The sequence below is a fragment of the Mauremys mutica genome, chromosome 12 (genome assembly GCF_020497125.1).
Source record: "Mauremys mutica isolate MM-2020 ecotype Southern chromosome 12, ASM2049712v1, whole genome shotgun sequence".
Classification (NCBI taxonomy): Eukaryota; Metazoa; Chordata; order Testudines; family Geoemydidae; genus Mauremys; species Mauremys mutica.
The window spans coordinates 64,006,841-64,033,698 of NC_059083.1; the positions used below are offsets into that span (position 1 = coordinate 64,006,841).

The 26,858-nt window shown below is 40.4% G+C and overlaps 1 protein-coding gene across 7 annotated transcripts in view; it reads right to left on the bottom strand.

Moving 5' to 3' along the window:
• TBCD (tubulin folding cofactor D) overlaps window positions 1–26,858 on the bottom strand; it is a 266,851-nt gene that overhangs the window by 206,096 nt on the left and 33,897 nt on the right. For all 7 annotated transcript variants that reach the window (XM_044983298.1, XM_044983304.1, XM_044983301.1 and 4 more), the window contains exons 9-13: window positions 17,071–17,116; window positions 13,770–13,902; window positions 10,011–10,144; window positions 4,237–4,297; window positions 3,658–3,732 (exon numbers count right to left, since the gene is read on the bottom strand). In XM_044983298.1, coding sequence (XP_044839233.1) covers window positions 3,658–3,732; window positions 4,237–4,297; window positions 10,011–10,144; window positions 13,770–13,902; window positions 17,071–17,116 — 449 coding nt within the window. The remainder of the gene's footprint in view (window positions 1–3,657; window positions 3,733–4,236; window positions 4,298–10,010; window positions 10,145–13,769; window positions 13,903–17,070; window positions 17,117–26,858) is intronic.

A 26,858-nucleotide genomic window follows, 5' to 3' on the forward strand; every position in this document is an offset into this window, starting at 1 on the left:
ATCTCATAGTAATCCTGGCCACCAGGTTCATCATCTTCAATCCCACAACTGCCTGAGCAAAGCCAATGCAGCAGCACTGCAAGCTTCTCTTTGTCAAGGAGCATGTGGCACCCCAGCAAAGACAACTGGAAAGAGGAGATGGAACAGCACATCAGTGGCAATTCAAAAATTTCTCTGTACTCAATACCAGGGCTGGAACTGCAGTTGATATGATGCTTCCTCATTAGCCCATGCCAAGGCAGACTGCAGTCCAATTCAGTCCAGATCAGCACCACTAGTACAATCTCTCTGATCCGTTTTCCAGCTAAGCATACATCTTGAAATCAGTTTTGACATGGATTTTGTTGTTTATCAAAGTGTTAAATAGCAACACTCTGGAATATACAAATTTGAATCTGTACGTTTGCACATTTCTCATGGAAATTCTTCATATTTCATACTGACTCAAGTTACTCTTGTCCAAGTAGATCAGTTCCATTCTCACTTCTGGGCTGGTCTACACTGGAGGGGGGGGTGGTGTCGATGTAAGATACGAGAATAGCGTAGCTGAAGTCGACATATCTTATTTCGACTTACCTCCCATCCTCACGGCACGGGATCGACTGCCGCGGCTCCCCCATTAACTCCGCTTCCGCCTCTCGCCCTAGTGGAGTTCCGGAGTCAACGGGAAGCGCGTGGGGATTGATTTAATGTGTCTAGACAAGACGTGATAAATCGATCCCTGATAGATCAGTACCCGCCAATCTGGTGGGTAGTGTGGATGTACCCTTTATGTACATAAACTAGAGTCTCTCATCTTTACTCTTCAATACAAGTAAATGTTTCTCCAATTTAATTTATTCACCATTGCCAGCTCATCACAAAATCCAAGATGGCAATCCTGTGGAGGAGAATCCAAGGAAGCAACTGAAGCTACTTATTACTTTGGATAGTTCTATGAATTTCAATTTACACTTAAGTTTATGAAATCTAGTTGTTAATTAGAATTCATCCAGACATCTAAAACATACAAACAGGCTGTGCTGAAATAGTAACTTAAAGATACCAAGCCTGAAGTTGGACTTATTGAAGAATTTTCTGTTCGGTCTACTTGCTAACCCAGTTTGCCTTACCTAGTGCTGATTTACAAGTCCTAGTCTCTCTGCATAAGGTCTAGTTATATCCTCCAGCACAAAATGGATGCATACTTACTGGGTGCTCCCCCATAGCACTTTCCTTGCTACAATACAAAACAGAGGAAGTGTTTGCCATGTGTCCGTTCTACACCAATTTCAGATGAGATCAGCCATGGAATGCTAAAATTATTGCCATTGCTGACTGAAGTCAATATTCCAACATTGTGTTAACCACCCTAAATAAGGGCATTTTTATTCTAGTGTTTTGGGAGAAGCCATCGGAGAATAATTGTGAAAAAAAGTCAAAGTAAAGTGCAAATTAGTAACTAAAATACATTTATACAATTAAGTCCAACTAACTAACCCTGCTTGTATTGTATTAATAGCGGGCAGCTGTAACACTGCACCCCAAGCCCATCTCTCTCTGAATTTGATTTCTGAAATGTTTTGAGGTTGCGTTTTGTAGCTTTAAAAAAAAAAAAAAAACCTTGAGGGAAGGTAAAACTTTCTAACCCTGGAGCAATGAAACATCTCATTGATCTAGTTCTGTGTGTGTTGACACAGTGTGGTTGCTTAGCCACCTAAGTGATTCTAAGTGAAACTGGTTCACATGCTTAGTATCACATTAATTCCACAGGCCCAAAAAAAAAGTCCCACAGAATATCAACTATGATGGTGGTTTTAAAAAAAAAAAAATGTTGATGGAGGGAAGGGGGAGAAGAATCACAGAATTTGTGACTCTCATAGAAAAAAGCAGCATCAATCATATGTATTAAATTAGTTCCTCCTCTTTTTTTTTTTTATTCTTCTTAGTCACTTACTCTCTGGTCTGAAGTGTAATATATAATGTGGTTTCCCTCTTCTTGAGCCAGACAAAAATACATTTTCTACCTATTTTGATTGACATTCTATGAGACCATTATTGCTAACAGTCTCTAAGTATCCTCAGAGATTTTAAAAAGGTACATCAAGTTCTTCGTCCCCAGAGTGAGATTATCTGAGTATAAACTATTTCCAAATCTACTCCAACATTAAAAAAATAAAGCAGATAAGACTCAGTTTCCTGCTACACAAAGGGAATGTCTATTTGGTGAGTTAGTGTGCAGCAAACTGGGGTGTAAATCTACAATGTTCCAGCCTGTTGCAGACTAACTGGCTGTGTATGCCCTCCTATCATGTGCTAAAGTTCCATACTGTCCTTTCATACAATCACAGAGTATTAGGGTTGGAAGGGACCTCAGGAGGTCGTCTAGTCCAACTTGCTGCTCAAAGCAGGACCAATCCCCAGATAGATTTTTGCCCCAAATCCCTAAATGGCCCCCTCAAGGACTGAACTCACAACCCTGGTTTTAGCAGGCCAATGCTCAAACCACTAAGCTATTCTCCCCCTCCTCCCCATTTTGAACTACTGCTGTTTCATTCTTAGACATTTCTTTATTTGAATACTCCCATTATAGGAAACTCTTACATATGTTTTATTTAGGTTACAAATGGTAATCTGCAAGCCAACATCTGACACACAGTTACTACACTCCTTAAATTGTTCCTGGGCATGCTAGAAGCTACATACAAAAGAAAAAAAACAAAACACGTATCTAAGGAGGAACATTTAATACTGACTAGATGCTTGCAAAGTTGCCTACATTGAGTAACAAAAGGTAGGTATGGATCCTGTATGCAATATGCTGATATAGTTTTTAGCAAGACAATCATGACCATACACTTCCACCTCAAGAAGCCAAGCATTACTTCTGAACGTTTAACTCTAGGACAAGTAACCTGTAAACCAAACGTACATGTACTCCTCAGCTTTTCTGCTGATTTTAAACACAATAGGCAACTTTGGATGGGAAGAAAAGGGTTTCATAGCAATTTAGTTTTCACATATGCAACAATTCTGCTCTTACATGTACAAGAAAACATTCCATCTTTCTTTTTATACTTCTGAATCAATTTTTCAGTGTTCATGAACACAATACATCAGCACTAGCCAGAGCCACAAACAGTGTAGGAGGACACTGTTCAAACTTTCCCACACTGCTCTGCCAAGGTACCTCACCCCTGACCTGAAACATGTCACATTGCAAATCACAGCAAATTATGCCTACATTATTTGCTGTGTGAAGAAATATTCACTAGATACTAGGATAGGAAAGACCACCAAGTTCAATTTCACATATAGCATGTCATAACTTGAACACAGATCTGTCATGAAAAAATCAGTGCACTAATCCAAATCACCTCCTACCACCCCAAAATTCTGTTCTATTCTTTCTATGAGACCCTAACAATGGGGTCCAAACTTGCATGAACATTAAAGTTCCAAAAATACTTTTCACACATGTAGGTGTTTGCCCGTGCCCTTGGCCAAAATTCAAATTCTCCTTATTGTTTCATATGTGCTCTGGGCCAGGTGCCTGCCTGAATGTTGCCCTCCCACTCCAGAAACAGCCACATGGCTGCTGTGAAATAATGTACACAGCACAGGAGAATATTGAGATACAAGGATGCAAGCCATTGCATAAATACAAAATAGCATTACCTAAAGCAGTCCAACAGAGACCCAACCACATCATCAGCTAACTCTTTTGGAAGCCTTCCAGTTATTCTCCCAATCCTGGGGGAAAAAAAAGAAAAAGAAAAAAGTGATTTGTTGTATAAATTACAGTAATTTAAGATACACGTTTACACTAAGATAACAGGATTCAAACTACAGATGACACTGCATTATTTCAACGGTGTCACACTAGGACACAAATGTCAGGCTACAAGCTAAAAAGCTACAAAATAACGTGCCTAACAAAGAAATAAGATTTTCAAATGGAAAAGAAGAAAATGTGGACTAGCCAACTGGGGAAAAAAACACTATTGCAAAAAAGCTCCAAGTAAAATCCTTTCACATCATTCCAATCTCAACCCTAGTTGAAATTTCCTAGTTCGCTGCCCCACGTCCACCTCCATCCAAGAACACTAGCACACATGGGGTCCATGTCATCACTTCTGCTACAACCATCATAAATAACTAATAACACTGAGAAAACAACATGCAATTATTTCGCCCTGGGAAACATTCAGGTGTTATGTTAATCTATTAGTTTTAAATTAAATAGAAGAAACCTACCCTTTTGCAGCAGACCATCTGACAATGGTGTCTTTGTCTTTCAATCCAATCAGCAATTGTTCTGTAGAGAATATTATTTTAAACAAAGCAGATTACCCCAAGTTCTTTAGAGCAATTCTCCTACACTGTTCAAAACTCACTTCCCTATTATCACAACCAGCTCTTAATTTAAATCAAAACATTTGTATCCATACTTCTTGTGTTTGTGACAAGAATGAAATTTGAAGCCACAAAAATCAAAGAAGTGGTATAAGTGCTTTCTGAACAGATAGTCTGTGTGCTAAATTACAGAGCTACCAAGGATATAGCTACTTTGCACTCAGGTGGTGCGACTGCAGCACGTGTAGCCATCCCGAGATAGCTTTGATCTAGCTAGCTTGGATAACAATACCAGTGAAGCCAGGGCAGCAAAGGCTAGCTCTTAAGTACATACCCAGAATGGGGTCCCAGGCAGGCTGGTACAGCTCAATCAGCTAGCCCATGATACCACAGTGTCACTGGTATTGCTACCCAAGCTAGATAGTTCAAAGATAGCTTGGGTAATGTCTACAGGCGCTTCAGCCATACCTCTGCTTGCAGTGCACACATAACCCTATGTCTGCTTTTGCATATCTTGGCTGAGGCCCTGAGGCAAAGGTGAAGGGGGGGGGACAGGACAGGGACAGGCACTCAGATGGAAGGCTACAATGTCCTGCCAGAGAGCCTACACAACAGTTAGCACCAGGCAGGCAGGCAGACAGACATAGCCTCTTCAGCACTAGCCAGAGAAGAATATGGCCAAATGATTCAGGGAATACAATGAATCCATACACCTCTCTTGCCTATACTGTCTATGCTATTACAGAACCCAGACCATAATTAAAAGCAGCTCCCACTATGCAATCTCCCAAAATACTACTGTCATGGAAGGTGCAGAGCCAATGGGGTTATCCCAGGGTGATGACTCCCAATAATGCATAGCAGGCTTTTGCCAATTGAGAGTCTATCACAGTCCCTATTAACTCTTCTGACTGTGATGGGGAGAGATATGATTTCTTGTAGTTCACAAGAAGGGACCTCTGGACAAACAAGAGGACGACATACTCTAGGGCTATCTCTGTCTCCTGCGGAAACCTGCCTCTGACCAGCCAATCATCTACGTACAGGTAGACGTGGATGCCCTGTTTCCTTAAGCATAGTGCTACCACCTCTAAACCATTTCATGAAGAATCTGAGGGTATGGCTACACTTGAGATTTGCAGTGCTGGTGGAGGCTTTCCAGCGCTGCAATTAGTAAGTGTCCACACCTGCAGGGCACATCCAGTGCTGCAACTCCCTGGCTGCAGCGCTGGCCGTACACCTGGGTCTGCCTGGGGAATAAGCATTGCAGCGCTGGTGATCCAGTGCTGGTCGTAAAGTGTGGCCACACACCAGCGCTGCTATTGGCCTCCAGGGTATTAGGAGATATCCCAGAATGCTTTTAACCCCTTTGTTTTGTTATGCAGCCTCTCTTTGTTTTGTTGTGAACACTCCGCTCGGGAGCTGCTTATCTAAAAAAACAAACACAGCTCCTGTTTGCTGTGATCAATCTGTGAACAATCAAATGAGATATCCCCCCTGCCTGCCTGATTCACAGGGGTTGAGTGTTTGCTTTTTGCTTGAGAAGAGAAACAGCAGCAAGAAAGGGAGTCGGCAGCTGCTTATCTGGTCTGCAGGCTGTTTGCAGTTAACACTAAGAGGTCGGAAAAAGTGTCTGATTTTGCAAAAGCAGGGAGCCGATTCACAGTGTCGGCTCCAAAAATCCACTCTCTCTCTCTCCTCTGCTCCCTGTCACACTACACTCCACCCCACCCTACCCCCCTCTTTTGAAAAGCACATTGCTGCCGCTTGAACGCTGGGATAGCTGCCCATAATGCATCACTCCCAACAGCGCTGCAAATGCTGCAACTGTGGCCACCACAGCCAGCGCTCCCAACGCTGCAACTCTCAAGTGTAGCCATACCCTCAGTGACGTTGAGAGTCTAAATGGCAGTACCTTGTATACTGGTAATAGTTGGGCCTCACTGTGAATCTTAGGTACTTCCTCTGGGTTGGGTAGAATGGCTATGTGGAGGTACATGCCACACACGTCAAGAGCCACAAACCAGTACTGAACTTGAAGAGATGGGGTGATGGAGGCAAGCATTACCATCCTGAACCTGAGATGGCTTATGTATTTGTTGAGTCTCCCCAGGATAAAAATATTCTGAAGAAGAACAGGTAAGAAAATAGCAGAAGCCTCTTCCCCTATATATTCAGGTGGCAGCTCTTCTATGGCTCCTTGCCAAAGCAACAAGGCCACTTCTATTTATGGTAGACTCTCATGAGAAGGGCCTCTGAAGAGGGAAGGCAAAGAATGGAGGGTAGTAAGGAATTAAATTGGATAGGGTAGCCATGGACAATGATGTATGTCTGAAGGTATAGCAGACCATACCCAGCACAATAGGATGAGGTAGCTTCCGAAAGTTACATGCTTGGAACTGGTTCTGATGCGGTTCCTGACAGTCCCATCAAATTTGTTCATGTGATGTGGAGGAAGGAGAAAGACCATGTGCCAGAGGAGGAAGACTCCTGCTATTTCTCAACTTTTTCTTGGAAGGATAATCAAGCATGTGTGACATGCCTGGTTCCTCTCTATCATCCATGGTTACTGTTGACAGTTTTCAGTAAGGGGGCTGGGTATAGTTTCCCAAGGAGCACGGCGTAGCTTTGGAGCTCAAGGAATCCAGAGCTTTGTGTGTTTACTAAACAACTCCTTCCCTTCGAAGGGTAGGTCTTCTATCATGGCTTGCATCTCCTTGGGAATGCCTGAAATGTGAAGCCACAAGGCCCTTCACATCATCACCACCCTTGTCATGGAAGTCATCAGTGTAACTGAACAACCTGAGAAACTTTTTAGATAACTGACATCTCTATTTCTAGATTGTCTTTTAGTCTCATAGGCAGATCTTGGAACATCTTAAAATCGTTCAGCATCAGTACTGGGGCTACTACCTCATCTGGTAACAAGGACAACAAATCTTTGGAAGGTGAAGTAGGACTGTGTTGCTCCTCTGGTCCCATGTCTCGTATTTCCTGGCATTTTTCCTGACCCAGTGACAGTAGTCTTGCCAGGGACGTCACCAGGCAACACAACCTCCTCTTCCAGGAATGCAATGGGGATCCGCTCCTGGAAGTACGTGAGGGAGGACCCCATGTGGCAGATTTTTGTTATTAATTTGCTTGAGGCATTAGGTGATTAGGCTGAGGCTACAGGATTGTTAGGGGAGCAGATGAAAGAGCACATCAAGGGTCTACATTTTAAAGCTTTATTAATAAAATTACAGCGGTGAGTGCGGGGGCTCCCCACGTCACTCAAAGGAAGGAAGAAAGCATTAGTGTCCATGCCCTAATCCACTTTCATACTCATACACGCACAACCCAAGGCTGGCCAAGCCTGGGTGTAACATAAGAAGAGGGAGGAAGGGTGGACGAGAATTCTGTCCTGTGCACAGGCCATCCAGGGTCCACTGTTGATCTTCGATTTGCTTTAGCTCTCGGGAGGGTTTTAAGTCCTGGGGTCTTTTGTGGGAATTTTGTTCAGAGACCTCTATCCCCCGTGCTCTTTGTACCAGTTCAAACCGGCTTTCTGTGGCCTCCTTAGCATTCCCAAAACACACCGGCTTTAGGGACGTAAAACAGTTGTTTTTCCCCTCGCTGGCCTTCACCATCTCCCTATCTTTTTGCAATCCCCTGCAATCTAGGTCAGCTTGCTTTTTTTTTTTTTTTTTTTTTACAATTGGCTGGGGTTAAATAAACTCCAAGTGCAGCTGCAAGCTTCTTAGCTGCATAAAATCTATTCAAGTGAAGTAACCTCAAACTAAAGCCAGCATCTTATCTTCAAACTAAGCTAAGGTGTCACCTTAACCCACTCTCTTCTTCCTTCCTCCCCCTTCGGCCTCTCGAAACCTGCAAAAAAAAATCTTCCACTCCACACTCACACCTTTAACCCTTCCCAAAACGCCTTGCAATGCTTGCAACAGCATTAGCAACATACAATGCTAATTTTCCTTCCCAGGGGACCCCCTAAGGGAGGGGGTCACTGGGTTGTAGCACCCACTGAGTCCAATAGGACTATGGTGGTATTCCAGAAGGGTACAACTGGCTTGTGTGATGGTTGCCAATCCAATACCAGTTCCAGAGGGATTGCAGTAGGGCCTTATAGGGAGAACTGCCTTATCTGTCCATGGTCTCACCTGCTGACCTCAGCGGAGAGGGTTCCCTGCTCAAGTATGTCCCAGTGACAAGAAGTTGTCTTGGTGCCAGGGTAATTTCCGACAGTCTCAGAACGACATGCGAGAGTCTCCAATGACATGCACATTGGTACCATTAGCAATTCTGCCAATTAAGATGATGCAGATGATTGCAGTCATCTGGATCAGAGGAGATGGGATCATGGTAAACTTCATGGGTGCCATGATAGTAGATGGCACCTTCTCAATAACCCTGGATTCACTAAGGGGCTTAGTGAGTTCTTCCCCAGAGGCTTTATGTGATCTCTCTCTATTGGAAGACACTGAGTTCCATTTAGAGTTTCTGCCCTTATGCTCAGAGAGATTTCTCTCCATGTTGGATTTCAGTACCGGCACCAGGCCTTTTTTCCATTTCCAGGATTTTCTCTGTGCTAGCCTTGGTTGTGACTCGTCTGCTGGAGGGGGTGTTTGCAGACATTGTTTTCTCCAATACCTGACTTCTTCAGTCCAAAGAAACCTTCACTGACTACACCAATAAGTGGAGCTTCGGTTGAGCATTCTGTGACTTTCAAGTCCTAGAAGAAAATGATCAGCATCCTAGGGCATCTTTCTGGTATACAAGTCTCACCCAAGCAGAACAGGCATGTGTTATACTCATCTGTTTGCAGGATTAGCCCATCAGAGGAAGTGCAAGGTTTGAAGCCTAAAGGCTTTGAGTACACCAGGAGTGATTGAGCTGCCTTGTACAGGGAGTCATAACTGTCCCACCTTTTATGTCCTTGTACAGGAGCACAAGGTGATACAGAGAGCATGCACAGGCTCAGACATGCCTATTCGAAAGACTCCAATTGTGTGAGAGGCTTATAAGCACCTAAAATGAGATCTACGTTGACACATACTCAAAGCAGAAGTACTGGTATTTTTTAAATAAAATATATTTTTAAACAAAATTTGGTATTTTGATTGGCTTGTTACATTGCCCAGTGCTGTAAGCCCTTTATTGCTGTTAATGCCTAGATATTTATAAAATACCAATCAATGAACTGAGTACTAAGTTTATGACCACACACCATATGCTAGGATTCCTAGGTACAATAAGCTGTCCCATTGGTGCTACCATAGCTTCAAATTTCAATCATCAGACCTACCACACCTTTAACTTTATTTTAACACAATTTGGACCTTTTTTAAAATCATAATAATGTAATCCATCCTGTCCCACTCCAAAAGCAGAAAGATCTGAATCATGTTAGCGGATAAGATTGGAAAAGTGTGTTTCAAAATAAAATAAATTGTTTTTTTCCTACATGGGAGTTTTTCATTTTTGTTTGTGGGAAAAGTGACATGCTGAAAACCATGACATAGTTTTACAAAATATGGTAAACCCTGTCCAATTATATACAGACACACCATGTTATAATTTTCTCCATTACTTTACCAGTGGTTTGTGTAACCATAATTCCTTGTTGCCAGTTGCAATGCCTGCTGGCTAAACAAAAATATTTCTATTTGGATCCAACACACCTATAACATTCTCAACCTCTCCTGGAATGTCATATTCCTCTTCATCATCAGCAGCAATTACTAGGTTCTGCACAACTGGAACCTGGGCAGAAAACTGCAGATTGGCAGCCAATGATCTGCAACCACGTTGATACCTGTACAAGAAACAAACAAAAAATTGCAAATAAATGTTAAGTTTGTGCCTACTAAGTTGATCCTGGAACACAGTATAAGCCATCCTCAAAACCTGCTCCCAGTGTAGTACAAGTTGACAGTAGTATTTTTTATCTACTGTGGAAAAACACTGTTCTAGTACACAAAGAACACCATATGTATGTTCATATAATAGCACTTGTGTTCTTACAGCACCTTAGGCTGTGAGCTATCAGATTTCATGTGCAAAACAGATGCACTTTGAAAAACCTTCTTGAACACCTAATTCCCTCAGAAAATATGCTGGAGATTCAGTAGGTAGCATCCTTCCTTCTACGGCTATATACACTATGAGCTTGGAGTGCGATTCCCAATTTGAATACATGTACCAGTGGTAGCTCAGTGAGAACTAGAACAAGTATAAATAGCAGCGTAGCCATGGTACCATAGGCAGTAGCAGAAAAGCTTAGCAATGTTGATTGCTAAATACATATCCACAGGTTGGGAAGGATTTGTATTCAGCACTGCTAAGCCGTGTCACCGCTGCCCATGCTACCACAGCTATACTACTATTTACACCCACAATAATTTAAGAACATGTATGGTAGCTGGGAATCACAGCCCTAGCTCATAGTGTAGGCATAGCTTAGACAACAAGAAGTCAATACTCCAGCACAGTATCAGGAAGTACTGTGCTACTGAAGGTATCATCTTTTGGACAAGATGTCAGTACACCTCTACCCCGATATAACACGACCCGATATAACACAAATACTGATATAATGCATTAAAGCAGTGCTCTGGGGGGGGGGGGGGGTAGTGGCTGCGCACTCCGGCGGATCAAAGCAAGTTCGATATAACACAGTTTCACCTATAACACAGTAAGATTTTTTGGTTCCCGAGAACAGCATTATATCTAGGTAGAGGTGTATCAGGTTAAATGTGCTAATTATTTTCCATCTTCAAATTCTAATTACTCCTCAAGTCCCTGCTTCTCTCTCAGCATATACTATTCCACATTTGGACCCTGTACTCCTCCAGTCCTGCTTTCCTTCACAACTTCATCAGCTTCATCAGTCAAGCTCGCTATACTTCTCCAAATCCCTGAAATGAAACTATATGCCATACAACCTCCTTCATCTCTTTCCACTTCCATGCCAGCTTAAATACATTTGTATATTTTAAAAAAGAAAAAAATTGAACATGCAAAGACTAGAGAATTTGAGCGCTTATAATTTCTCTCCTTTTCTCCTCCATTTACTTTTTAACTCAGACATTTATCTCAACTAGACTACGAGTCTCTTGGAAAAAGGGACCATGTCTTTTTTGTTGCCCGTAAACCACCTTGTACACTGAAAGTGTAGGATTCATAGAAAGAACAAACAGTAATTAAAATTAAGATCCCATGTCACCTATAGCAAGAGCAGGATAGTTAGTTAACACCAGCATCCTGGAAAAATTACAAGCTGAATGACTACTTTCTGCCTCAAATTCCCCATCTCAACTCAAGTGGACATAGTGTTTATCTGCACTTCCTGCACTAAACTGATGTGCACTGTAAAACAACTGCCAGATACTACCTCAGAGATAGCCCTAACTCAGCAGCAAATGAAGTGATTCCTATATGAGTTTTGTCTATCTGTTTACATTTATTATAATAATAAATAATAGGAGATATACCAATCTCCTAGAACTGGAAGGGACCTTGAAAGGTCATTGAGTCCAGCCCCCTGCCTTCACTAGCAGGACCAATTTTTGCCCCAGATCCCTAAGAGGCCTCCTCAAGGATTGAACTCACAACCCTGGGTTTAGTAGGCCAATGCTCAAACCACTGAGCTATCCCTGCTCCCTAAGTGATCAACATTTCTTTGGTAGGAAAGTCACTCAACAAATGCAAATCATTATTATAAAAGACCTAAAGAGACTCAGTACTTAGTTAAAGTTGAATTCCAAATTCAATTCTAATCTTTGTCAGTTGCTCACAACTTTCTGAAACAAGTTTCTTTTGGGCAGTAATTTTCCATGCTTGGTCTTAGCTGTAATGCAACTTCACTTATTCAAGCATATACACACACTTTTCTTTTTTTTTTTTTTAAATGAGAAATTTTATACTCCAATATCTCAAATAACTGAAGCTTCAAAACTCGGCTTGTTTTGTATTCCACAGTGCTTGAAAATCTTTACCTTTTTCTCACATTTGGCATGAACTGTCGAAATGTATATTAGAACTTTTCCATTTTAGTCACTGCATTTTATTACTATGAAAGGTTAATTAGATAGAAATTAGCCATGGTAAGAGCTAAACTGTAATATTAAATAATGAAGTTATCAAAGGCCAATATGATTACACACACTACATGACTGACAATTTAACTTTTTGTACACTCAAGACGTATACAACACAACAATTATAGATATTATTCTTCACATGAGAGCTAGGTTTGTAATTTATGTACATAAAACAAAGCAAATAATGCTACAACATCTGACACGTCCATTTTTTAAATGAAAAAAATTAGGGATAAGTTCTGCACTTACATGCAAATTCCCTGCTCCCATCAACCTCAAAGGGTGCGGTGAGCAGGCAATTTTTGACCCTTAACATTGAAAGCAAACTTTTAAGATTGTAAAAGGGAAAGACAAGAAAGGGAATTTGATTAACTGAAAGATTAAAAAAATATATTAGAGACTAAAATAAATCTGAAAATATAAACAGTTTTCCACTACTGCAGAGACTGAAATGGTTCAACTCTAAAAAACCTTCATAAAAGACAATTTACTCAAAGCCACTACTACCACCATTTGTGCAACTTAGAGAAAACACAATATACAATGAAGTGAAAGTATTCACCTTGCTAAACAAGAAGATGTTTCTGGCAGTCAGGAGGGAACATTCTACAACTAAAAAGAATTTCCTAAGCCTAGGGACTTTCTCAAAGGTGAAAGATACAATCCAAAATGATAAAAATAGCTGACAAGGGACCTGCAATTTTAAAATATCAGTGCGAGAAATCTGAAAAAGGGTCTGCCCTGTGGCAATAAATAAAACCAGGCACTAGAGAAAAGGTGACAATAGAATTTGACTAAACAGTTAAACTAAATAATGTAGGTTTATGAATAGTTTTTTTTTCCAAATAGGAATTACATTTGATCAGGGAGTAAAAATTCTGTAATACAGTATGGGTGTAACTTTTATACTACACTGAACTAAATCAAACTTGGTGATTAGGTCACTACATTTCCATCTTTGCAACATGTTAGAAAAGTTCTCCACTGTATATGAATATGTTTATGCTTGTGCCCTTTTTTTGTTACATATAGTATGTCACAGGACTTTAATTTACACTGAAATTTGCTATATAATTGCTAAGTTAAATATGGAACCCATTAACTCCAGGGACTGACAAAAAGTTATTCAAAGTGCAACAAAGAAAAAAAATTACTGTATTCAAGTAACTTAAATGAGGGATATCTAACTGAACATTTAAACTAGACAATCTTGTAATCAAATTAATATGTACAGTTTTATTACTCATCCATTGTATAAGTAAATCTGAATTGCAAAATCCAACACTATTGTTTAAAGGACTAACGCATGTAAGTTTGCTCTATTTCTTTTAAACTAACCTCCACTTTGCCACCTTTGGTTTTAGAAATGTCAATCCAAGTCGTTGAACAAGTTTCACCCCGAGTTTACGAAGAAGCGTCTGGTTACTTTCTGACAGCTTGCAATTATCAAGGCATTCAAGTACAGTAGAAGCTGTAAAAGAGAAAGGAAATGTGCTGAACAAAAATGCTTCTCTGTTAATGAAGTTCAGTGTATATCTAATCCATCTACCTTACAGTCTTATATTGCTGCCCATCAATATAAGGGGGGGATGGGATAGCCCAGTGGTTTGAGCATTGGCCTGCTAAACCCAGGGTTGTGAGTTCAATCCTTGAGGGGGCCACTTAGGGATATGGGGCAAAAATTGGTCCTGCTAGTGAAGGCAGGGGGCTGGACTCAATGACCTTTCAAGGTTTTAGAGGAGGAAAAATGTTTTTTGGTTAAGGGCCAGGACTGCACTTACGAGATCTAGGTTATATGCCTGGCTGCGCCACTAATTTCCTATTTGACTTTAAGCAAGTCACTTAACCTCTCTGAGACTCACATTCCTCATTTGCAAAAGAAAAGGATCACGCCTATCTCCCAGGAGAGTTAAGTAGCAAAATTCATGAATATTTGTGCTTTGAGATCCTCATCTTACAGTGCTATTCACGTGCAAATAACTTATTATTACTATTTAACCACACTGCAACAGTTTATCCATTGATAAAATGGGGGTAACATTATTTACATACCTCAAAGGGATATCATGAAGGATTCATTTTAAAAAAGTATGCTAAGAGCCTTGAACATGAAAAGCGTGAAATATTATGATGAGTGATCTGAGAACAGGACAGAGTCAGGAATTCTAATTCTGGCTCCAACACAGCCTCCCTCTGTGACCTTGAGCAAGTCATCCATTTTCCCAATATATAAATTGGAGATAATACCTACATACCTCTCCTCCAGGAGAGTTTTGTGAGGATTAATGTTTGGAAAGCACTTTGAACATGAAAAGTGCTATATATATTACTGACCAAAAGTATTGTTACAAGGTTTATCTTTAATCACTGACATACAGTACATTCATGTATCACAAGTTTCAAAACCTGGTGGAAAGTGAGAGCTGAGGGAGGCTCTTACCATAAATGAGTAACTCAAAACTCTCTTAGTATAATATTGTAGTATTAAAGGTTCTTGAGATGAAGACTCCTTTTTTGATTACAAATAAAAACAAAGTCTTTTGTATTTGCAACCTGAAATGATTCCTGAATGCTTTGATGTATGACCCATGCAGCTATAATTCTTAATAGGGCAGTCAAATGATTAAAAAAATTAATCACAAGATTAAAAAAATAGTCGTGATTAATCGCAGTTTTAAACGCACTGTTAAACAATAGGAAGCCATTTATTGAAATATTTTGGGTTTGGGGGATGAGCTGTCTCTTTAAGCAGAGCACTCAGGAGCCTGAACATTTATTTTAGTGCCAGGCAATACTCACTCCTGAGCCAGCAGCAACAACAGACAGGCTTCCCCTGTTCCCCGACCCCAGCTCAGCAGAGACCTTGGGTAGGGGCGAGGAGGACACCCACAACAGCTCTCTTGCCCCCTACTCCACTCTACACAGCAGACAGGCTCCTGGTCCAGAACAGCTTGGCCAGGAAGTCTCCATTGGAGGGTGGCGGGGGGAGAGGAGGCAGAGGGAGCAGCAGTGGAGCAAGGCAGCAGTAAGAGGGGCACTCCTGCCCCAGAGGCACACAGCAGTGCCCCCTGAGCATGATGCCCTGGTGTGCAATTAACGCTTGTTAAAAAAACAACACATTAATTAGTTTTGAGTTAATCACTTGCATTAACTGTAATTAAATTGACAGCTCTAATTCTTACAGAATGTGCTACAAGTGTAAAGATTTAAACATTACACTGGCCTAAGTGTTCTGCATCTTCTAATACTAGTCCTGTATAAAAGTGATTTAAAAAAAAGATACTAATCCCTTCACCTAATAGTAACAGTTTCAAAATCCAATTTGGAAGCCATCTACAAGTTCCTAACTTTCAAATGATATAAAGCATCTCTTTCTAGCCCTAGCAAATTTCAAAATAGTTTGTCTTAAAAAATACATCTTTCTAATCACTACCTTTAATTCTACCATGGTTTTAGTACAGTGGTTCTCAAACTTTAACAACCTGTGAACTCCTTTCACTAAAACGTCAAGTCTCGCAAACCTCCTCCTAAAAATTAATATTTCCAGGGATTTTCTTCTTTACCTTAGTATAAGTTATAAAAGCAGTGATCTTGGAAATATAAAATTAGTTTTTATGACATGCTTATTACACACTATTTATTATTAATCATTACAGTATTTTTATTACATTATGAAAACGGCAACTCTCTTCCAAGATCTCACTTTCGTAGCTTGTATCACTTTGAGTAAGTGTGTTATAAGACAAGGTTCCTATGATTTTCATCAAGGAGTATCAGATGTGAAACAGCATGAAGGTATTTAAGAAGCCAACTCAAAGAGTTCCTCCTGCACAAGTATTCAGGTCTTGAGCAGTCCAGGCAAACAACGCATGTTACAACAAAGCTTAAATTTGTTCTTCATAACAATTTTAGAAACAATACGAGCTGCCTATTTAATTTAAAAAACAGCAAAAAATATCCACCTCCCTTCCATTTCTTATAAGGAGTCTTGAAGTTTAAATCTCCTCAGCTTGCTTTGGTCTGCTTAGCTCTTGGAAGTCCAAGGGCTCCGGGCTGATGGCCCCATGCTGCCCAGGATCCCTAGGGACAGTTCTGTCCACCATTAGGGAATTTTTTCCCCAGAGAACCCCCTGTAACATTTCACGAACCCCAGTTTGTGAACCACTGTCTTAGTGGTTACTATTTCAGTTACATAAATTAATGCTTTATGCCTTCTGAAAGCCTGGGACCATTCCAGCTTTACAACTGAATTAACAATTCATCTCTAGCAGTTTTAGAATGAGAATACTGAATACTGTCAAAATTCAAGTTGGGAAACTCATAATGACAATTTTAAGGATGAATCTACCAAGTCTTTAGTAGCCGAACACAAATGTTTTCAAGACCAGAAAAATTTTCTCAACCACTGGTCCAGGATTAGTGATCCAAAAGAAGAGTATTTAATATTGAATTAAGAGGAATGTCTCTTATCCAGGCTGCTGTAAGCCTGCATAATACAGGAGCCCAAAAGCAGATCCAAGGTGTCACACTAAAAAGCACTGAAAGCAGACTATAACACATTTTTTTTTAATTCTCCTAACTACTTGAACTGATGATAATTCCCTTTAAGAATAAATATCACAGAGCATATAAGCCTTACCATATGGTAAACAATCGTCTCTCTTGCCATGTTTAAATAACTGCGCCTAAGAAAAAAATAAGGAAAAATGTTTGTGAAACATGGTAACATAAACTTTACAACTTATAAAGCACAATTTACCAAACCCATGGATCCAAAGCATTCCTCAATGTTCTTGCAACAATATATAGTTCTCACCATAATACATAAACATACAATATGAGATACTGTGATGTGCCTCAAAAGGTATGTCTATACTGCAATTGGAGATGAGAATGCAGCACATATAGACATACCTGACTTAGCTTTAATTTATCTATCTTGGATACAAATAGTAGTGAAGCTGCAGCAGCACAGACTTCAGCTTGGGCTAGCTTCCTAAGTACATACTCAGAGTTCCAGGTGGGCTTTGTACGGCCCATACTGAAGCCAGTGATGCCACTGCAGCACATATAGCAGTGAAGCCATCACACACCCAGATTGCAGTGTAGATGTATCCTGAGGCAAAGCACACATCTTGCAGACACAGGAGAGGCCTAATGTAGCTTTAAGCCACATCTGTGCCCTTCTGACACTGGGCTGGTATGGGGGCTGGAGAGGCCCAGGACCTAACTTAGGGTATGTCTACACTGCAATAAAACACCTGCGGCTGGCCTATGGGAGCTGACCCAGACTCACAGGGCTCAGGCTGAGAGGCTATAAAATTGCAGTATAGATGTTCAGGTATGGGCTGCATCTACACTGAAATTTTAGAGCCCCACAAGCCCGACTCAGCTGACACAGGCCAACTGTAGGTGTTTTATTGCAGTGCAGACATATCCTTAGACAGCCCTGGGCCTGTCTAAATTACACCAGTCACCCCAGGTCACTCAATGTGACACAGTGCTGTACTGAATCTATGCTGGTCTGTGTACTGCAGCCCCACCCCAAGCCTTCCCTTACCATCCCCTATATCAGGACTTGAAGGCAGTTTCTCACAAGCAATCTTACAACTAGCTTTCACGTTGCCTGCATCAGAAGAATTCTTCTCCAACCATAACCAAAGGTTTTTAGAACCCCTTTACACCACTCTGGCCCTTTTCCCCAGCATAAATGGGCCAGAGCCAGGGTGAGGATTTCAATCACAATCTCTTTCCAAGCGTCAACAAAAAGAAAGATATCAGTAATCCTGAATGCCTAGGAGATGAAAAGTTCCCCGCAGACTGCCATCTAGTTCTGGCAGCACATCATCTGTATATTCAAAGCACATTATACGTTATTGGAGTAATTTATAAAAATACTTTATCTTTCTGCATAAAAGACAACACAGCCTATATATTCCCACACACTCAAAATGCATTGTTTTCTAAACTTAATTTGACAATCATAGAACCTTCTCTCCCTGGATATATACTATGAGCTGAAATGGTGAAATGCGAGCTGAGGGCAGAGGACAATCTACAAAGGAAAACAAAACCTGTTATAAAAATATATTTCAGTCCACATTATGCCATCTGATATGCATGTGGGGCTCCCATTAAAGTTATGGGTATCAGAAGGCAGAATTCGGCACAGGATGCTCACTTATGGTCAGCTAAGTAGAATAAAGTCATCTCAAAACAAGGTGCTATGTCAAATGATGGGCAAAGTCTAAGTGTCTGGAGGACATAAGATCATTGCCTAATTACATTTCTTAACATTGTACATTTAATAGCTTACAAAGAGATACTGGAATATAAAATCCTACATCACTTATTAATTTTTTTTTAAAAACATTCTTGCTCTTCATCTTTTTTTGCTAGTAAAAGTAAGTTATTACAATGTGTTCCCTTTACACTTTCACTAACACCATATTAATCAATTCTATATTTCAGTATGTCCAGCCTTAGTATCTAAACTCATTACAAATTTATAATGACAACAAAAGCCACATGTATATTCAAACCCCATTAATTTTTTGTCAGAGTAGTGAACTTCTCCAACCTCTATTTAAAATCAGGAGATAGTTTTGATTTCTGAAAAAAAAATAAGGCAGGAGAGAAGCATCCCACTAGTTTCAATTAGCTACAATTTCCTTCACTTACTGTTTTAGACTGTTGCTATATTAAAGCTCAGCAACTGAAATTCATGAGTCTCTCACATAATAAATGCCACACGCTGCATGTTTCAGTTTTAATTTCTATGGGGAAGATTATCTTGTAGTGAACAGCAAGAGTTGTGGGTGGGCGGGGGGTGCCTGTTTATGCCCTTTATCACCTGTAACAGTTATCTCTATGTAACAACCTTCACTGTGTTACAGATCATTTTGGATGAATAGCAGACCTGCTTGAGAAAATTACAACTGAAAAGCTGGCCAACATGCACACTACAGTTGAACCCGGTTATGTTGCCGGCCTAGGGGTTTGCCAAAAAGCGTCGAGATAACCGATGATCGAGATAAACGAAAACCAATATGGCGGCAATATATTAACATGTGCTTGAAATTTCTTTATGTACATGATGTGCGTTAATAAATGAGAATGTACATGCACGTGTTTTTGGAGGTTTTTTTACACAACAGCGTTGCCGCGATTTGTTTGATGAAGCGATCGGCATGCTATAAAAATGTACATACATGTTTGCTAACAACAAAAGGCATATGTGCACCAACTAACAGCAGAGATTTACCAGTATACAATACAAACCACCGTCGATTCTCAATACAAACCTTTATTATATTCTCCAACATTGCAAACACAAAGATCGCTCACAAAATCACAAAAAACGTGCGGGGTGTAGTTCGTTTTTACAAAAAGCTAACCAGTGTCAAAATTAAATTCGCGAGTCATTTCACTCTGACACAGCTCTGAAAAGTATCGTACACGCGGTTACTATGGTTTCTTTACAAAGTCTAAAATGCTTTGTTGCTTTTTGCCTTTAACAGTCTGCTTGAAAACAAATGCTTCAATATTATTTATGCTGTCTAAAACAGTTTCATCTCCTACAAAAGAACCATACCGTCGAATTTTCTGTAGCATTTCTACCACCTCACCAGCTGAAGGAATTGGTTCCAAATCTTCGTCCGCATCTTCTTCATCTTCTTTGTCATTGCCGCATGCAGATGTGCTTGCCTGTGCTGACTGCACACTTGATACAATGTCTTCATCGGTGATCACGCCATCAGTAACGACGTCTTTGTCGATTTCTATGTAATCTCGGAATTCCTGGACAGTGATGGCTAACTCCTGTGCCTCCTCTTCCAAGATAGCATCTGTAAGGCTTGATTTTCCTGCCACTTCCGCGAGTTCTTCTGCAGCTGCACGGCACTGTGCCTGAAACTCATCATCAGAAATATCCTGAATGACGCAGTGCATCCAGCAGTTTGAGATGGTTTCCTTCTTCACGTCATTCCAGGCTGATCTCAGGAAGTTCATTGCATCTAGAAGGGAAGGGGTGTACTGTGCCTTCTTTTCATCATGGAGCAGGTATTGGTGCATCAACATTTTCCTGTAGTACACCTTAAGCACTTGGATTATCCCCTGGTCCATTGGTTGGAGCTTACTCGTTGTGTTAGGTGGGAGGTAAAAGATCTTAATGGCCTTGAGACCAGGAACATCCGGATGAGCTCTACAGTTGTCCACGATCAGTGCTACCTTCCTTTTCTCTGCTTGGAACTTCCTGTCCCACTTTTTCACCCATGCACTGAATAGATCTCCTGTGATCCAGGCGCTTGGCTGGCCATCGTAATCACATTGGAGAACTTTGGTCTGCTTAAAGCATCTGGGATTCTTGGACTTTCCTATAACGTAGAGCGGGAGTTTATGGCTTCCATCCATGTTAGCAGCAACTAGCACTGTAAGTCGGTCCTTCGACTTTTTTCCACCGTGACAAGCCTCCCCACGAAACGCCATAGTCTTGTCTGGAAGGCATTTCCAAAACACCCCAGTTTCATCATCATTAAAAATGTTCCGAGTCTCACAGGTATCCAAAATTGTGCGCATTTGAGTCTTCAGCCATGAATCCACTTGTTCCTGTTGAACCGCAGCGCTCTCTCCACAAATTGCTTTGAAGACAATGTTGTGCCTCTTTTTGAAATGATCCAGCCACCCCTGACTTGCTTTAAAGTCAGGGTGTCCTAGCTTTGCAGCAAGGATGTCCGCCTTCTCCATCAGCAAGGGACCATTGACGGGAAGGTTTGTTGCTCGCGTATTTGTGAACCATTGAAACAGTGCATCGTCGACATCTTTGTGCTCAGCCACTCTAAGTTTTTTTCTTGCTGGATCAAAGACAGACTTCTCGTACATTTGCTTTATCACGTCGGCCTTCTTTTTCCATCCTGAAATGGTGTTTGCTGGAATGCCATGCTGACGACTAAGGTCTGCCGGTTTTGTTCCTTTTTCTAGCTGCAGTATGATTTCATACTTTTTCTCTATTGACTGATTGTCCAGTTTTCTCTTAACACCTCCAGACATTTTTAGAAGGGAAAAAATAAACAGAATAGCTACAGCATGTTATCCTTCAGACAAGATCAACAAGAGTGAGTGAACTGGCATGGGAGTGAACGACCATACGGACCATGATCACGTGCTACGTGAACTCAGCACATGCGCAGTGAACCAAGTACGATCATTTTTATTTATATACTAATATATAAGACGCACGATTGGTCATGGGGATCGAGATAACGGACGTTAAGTGGCAAATTTGGCCCTCTTTTGTGCTCGAGATATTAGGGTACGACGACATAAAAGAACCGACATAACCGATGAGAAAATGCTAAGACAAAGAGAGAATTTGGCGGTTCCACTTCTAAAACGTCGACTTAATACGATTGGCAAGTTAACCGAGGTTGAGATAAATGGGTTCGACTGTAATTTCAAATGTGTGGCTACACCCACAGTGTTGTGCAATATACAGCTACAAGAATGAACACACACACACACACACACACACCTTCAGCCAGAAGAACTGTGGCTGTGTCCTGGGGCCTTTAGGGTGGTAGCACAGAAAAAGAAAGAATATAACCTCCTTGTATTTATTCAGCTTCATTGCTTTATTTTGGGATCCTCTATGTAACAAGTTATAGGAAACATTCTACCCACTACTGAAAGGCAGCTACTGTACATCTAGAGTGATATGAAGCAGCTATTAGCAGCTTACAGCAACACTACATAACAATAATCAAGGATCCAAAATGAAGAAAAATAGCATTTACCATAAATGAAGGATTAGTTAAGGTTTTAATAATCTATAACTCTTATACAGAGGTCAATTCTAGATAACAGAAAATGATGGAGTAACCAAAAACTTGAATCACTTCACAAATATACATAATTCACCTTCGTATCTTATCCTTTTGCCCACCCAGTCAATAATATAGATAAACCTTTTGAAAATCAGAACACAATACTGACCCACATAAAAATGAAATCTATTCTGGAAACAGAATTTGCTGAGAAATATTTAGAGCTACTGTTAAAAATCTCAACAGGTTTAGGCTTCAGTTAGCATTACAATCAAGAGAAAGCTACTTAAGCCAAACAAAAATGACTAAGGGTACCCAAAGAATTTCTCTGCACAATCTTTAAACGCTCCTCTAAATATGCAACAAAGCTACTGTATCGAGAACCTTATTTTTCCTTTGTCATTCACAAGGAAAGAAATCTCCAAGGTAAATATGGCCAGGAGTTAAAGTAATAGGAACACAGCCCTACCCTAGAAATATTTCCACACACACACCAACTATTTACATGCCTATGTCATTTCAAGCATAGTTTAAAAGCAACAAAAATACCCTAAGGCTATGCACCTGCTTTTAGTTCGTTATTACATTGCATTTCAGGATCCTAAATTAGTATTTCTGATCACTGTATTACAAGCTACATAGTGGGCTTTGAAGATTTATATCAGGTTTTTTTTATATTTGAACATAAGAGCTGCCATACTGGGTCACACTGTGTTCCATCTTGCCCAATATCCTGTCCCAGACAACTTACATTAGTACTAGGGAAATTTTCAACCATATGATTGAGCCCTAAATTACTTATGAAGTGCAAACGCCACAGAGTCAACTCTGGCCCTCAAAAAGGTAGTGTCACTAGCAATATAGTTACCATCATAAACTTCACTGTATAAAAGGTATCAAATCTGTATAAAAAATAATTAATTTTCAAATATACAGCCCAATTCTGCTCAAACGCCTATTACGACAAACTAGTTTAGACTGTCTCTATGTTTACTAAAGAAAGATCATTGCAGCAAGCTACTTAGGCCTATTTCATCGCCACCCTGGCTGTGTGGACACTTCTGTTACACCATCTGCCATCTACCATCAAGTTCACAAGTCCTGAGGAAGCCATTCTGCAGAATTTGGGGCAGATTACTAGACCAACCATTAACCACAGCACCATCTTCTACTCACCAAAATACACAACTCATCTAACTTTGTATTATCTTAGCACAACGTCCTTATATTCCGATTACAGCTTCTGGACACTACCATAACAGAAATACATTATTTCTGTGTGGAAATACAGGCAAGAGCAAATGCTGTTTCAAGCAATAAACTCCTACAGAGTTATAATGAGCAAAGGGGACTCAAGCCAAGGGCAGTACAATTCCTGCAGGAGTACAGATGGGCAGCAGTTTATGAAACTCTGGGGTTGCCCTTTTCCATGGATTGCCTTGATGTCTGGATTTTGGAGGACTACTTTCACTCTCATCTTCTCCACAGCACCCCTAAATCCTCCCATTTAAAACAATTTTCTGAAAAGTCCTTGAGTTGAAACTTGGATTTTGTAGTCCCTCCATTCTGGCCTCATCCCACAGGCTTCTCCATGAGAGAAAGTGAACCAGCCTTTAAGTTTCACATCCTCAGTGGCCACTGTGAGAGTTTTATCCTGTCCCCTCAGGAAACGCAACTAGAAGGTACCTTCCCCTATATAAACAAACAGCAGCAAGTAATTAATAGGTGAGCAATTTTAAGTTAGATAATATTTGGGGATAATGCTCTCAGGGCCAAAAAGAGAGAGAGACCCTTCTAGACATAAAAAGGAGGGCAAGGAAACAAAATATTTTAGAGGATTTTTTAAAATGATTCAGCACATACTATTTAAAGAAAACTTTAAAAAAAAGTTATTTTGATTTTCCTATAGCTAATTTAAAAAATTCAAGCTGACAGTTTCTCTGTAATGCTTTCCTTCGTATCATATTCTCTGAAAGGTGAACAGTGGAATAAAATATGCACCAATTTTCCTACAAAGATTTTACTACATAAATAAGCGCTGAACTACTTTATTCCCTACTTTCCGGTAGAGAACCACTCCAGCACTAGTTGCAGCAGTGAAGGAAGGCTTCTACTTACAGTATATACACTCAAGAGTTAATAAAAATCACTGAGACAGCTCTGCTGTAAAACTGTTAGTTATACTAAAAAACCTGACGGCTGCTGCCTCTTTTCAAAAGGCAAATTACACTAAAGATATGTCTACACAGCAATTAGATACCTGCAGCTGGCACAGGCCAGCTGACTTGGGTTCATGGGGCTTGGGCTAAGGGGCTGTTTAACTGTGGTGCAGACGTTCAGGCTCTGGCTGGAGCCTAAGCTCTGGCACCCTCACACCTTGCAGGCACAGGCCAGACGCTGGTTTTTATTTGCAGTGTAGACATACCCTTACACACAAATATTACTGTGAATGTTGAAAAGAATAACCCTGCATCTACTCTAAGTATTGAGTTATTGGATCATTCAGTAATAGGAAGTTAGTTCACTATAATTACCAGCAATTAATGGAATGAAAGAGTCATTGTAGTGGGTCTACAGCACAATGCGCTATATAAAGAACATATTTTTCATGTCAACTCCTATGAGTGGATCTTTCTATATTCTAATATATATGTATATTCCAATATACACTGCATATAATTATGTGCTCTACTTAGGGCTCCTTTTGAAAAGCATCCAAAAGTTCCTGCTGGTACATAATGCAGTGACTCACCTGCTTAATAGGGTTGGAGGCTTTGAGCACATAACACCAAGCTCCATGCTTTGCATTGGTGACCTACTCACTTCATGGAACAGTCTAAAAGGAACAGCTACGGTCTTTGAAGACCTAATGGTCTGGAACTAGTTATAGATGAGATTATCTGCCCATATCTTGTTTCATTTATTGATACTGGCTGGATCACTACTGCTATCAGTTCCTGAAGGCTTTAGGACCAGTGGCAGGGCACTCAAATTGGGTGCTGTACCTAAAAAATCAGCTTTCCTTGAGGTCCACAGCAGCTCTGAGTTTAGCAAGCTTCTGAACACAAGGCAAGGCTTCCTTCCAACCTCTTAACAGCACCAACACAAGTAGGCAGCAGTGACACAAGGCTGATAAACATTTGTTGTTTTTAATATAACTACAAGACAACTAGTTAACACTAGAGCAGGTGTTATATAAATGCAAACGTTAAACAAGACAATTCATTTTTAAAATCTCTGTCCACCTAAAGAAATCCCAACTTAACAGCTAGCATGTTTTCACCAGGAGATAAAATGGTCATGGTTGAAGAGATGCAGTAAGTCAAAAAGATCAAAAGACTTCTTTTGCACAACCAAAAACACAATACAGGGACAGATAAAACCTTCCACTAAATTATTATGCTCCTGTAAAAGATGTTTTAGATAAATGTGTCTCCTCAAAGTAAACGCGTCTCCTCAAAGTAAACGCAGCAGCGGCTCCAGGCACCAACGCTCCAAGCACATGGTTGGGGCAGCAAGCCGCGGGGGGCGCCCTGCCAGTACCTGCGAGGGCGGCAGTCAGGCAGCCTTCGGTGGCTTGCCTGAGGGAGGTCTGCCAGTCCCGCGGATTCAGTGTACCTGCTGCCAAATCCGCGGGACTGACAGACCTCCCGCAGGCAAGCTACCGAAGGCTGCCTGACTGCCATGCTTGGGGCGGCAAAAAAGCTAGAGCTGCCCCTGTGTAAACGAACACCCATATCACTTTCTCCCAGCAAATTATGTTTTAAGATGCCAGGTGGAGTAACAACCAAGTTGTGAGAACTCCAAATAAATGTGTTCTTAGATGCCCAGGAGATCTTCCAGAAGAGCTAGGGAAAACCTGACTTGATATTCCAGATATTTCTGGCATAAAAAACAAAACAAAACAAAAATTTCATGGTTTCTTTATACATTATAAAAAAAAAAAAAAGCAAAAACCAAGCACAGGCCCAATTTTTAAAGAAATCCTTTTTGTATCACCACTAAACTTTAAATTGTGTACATTTGTTTTCCAGGGAAAATAAAAGGGATTTTAATTGCATGATGGTCTCAAAAAAGTAGCATGCATATTTTCTCCTGGCATACAGGATTGGTTATTTATGTGTAAAAGGTATAGTGATGGACTCAGAACAACTCTGCAATCCTAAAGCACATATTGGATGGTTTTAAAAATTAAAAGAAGATTAAATGTGAAAGATTAAAAACGTGAAAAATTAAATTTCACTCCAATGAAAGGAGAATGGAAAAGAAAAGTCAGAGAGTAAACAGAGAGCAAATAAGATTATTTAGATTCAGTTTTCTTGCCTTTAAGCAAGAAAAACATCAAGGTACATCATTCTTAGAAAAATATGATACAAAGGAAACAATTAATATGCTTTGTTTTCCTCCTATTTAGAAAATTTTAAGGTCAGCAACAAATAATATTGAATGTAAAGAAGCTACCTATTGGATGCACCAGGTAATCATAAAGTTACGCCATGTTCCTTCCACTTTAATGAGAACATAAAATATATGCCAACTTAACCAACCTGTTGAAAGGTATGTAACTCCCTCTCCTTTAAGTAATTATGCCACCTACAAATTAGAG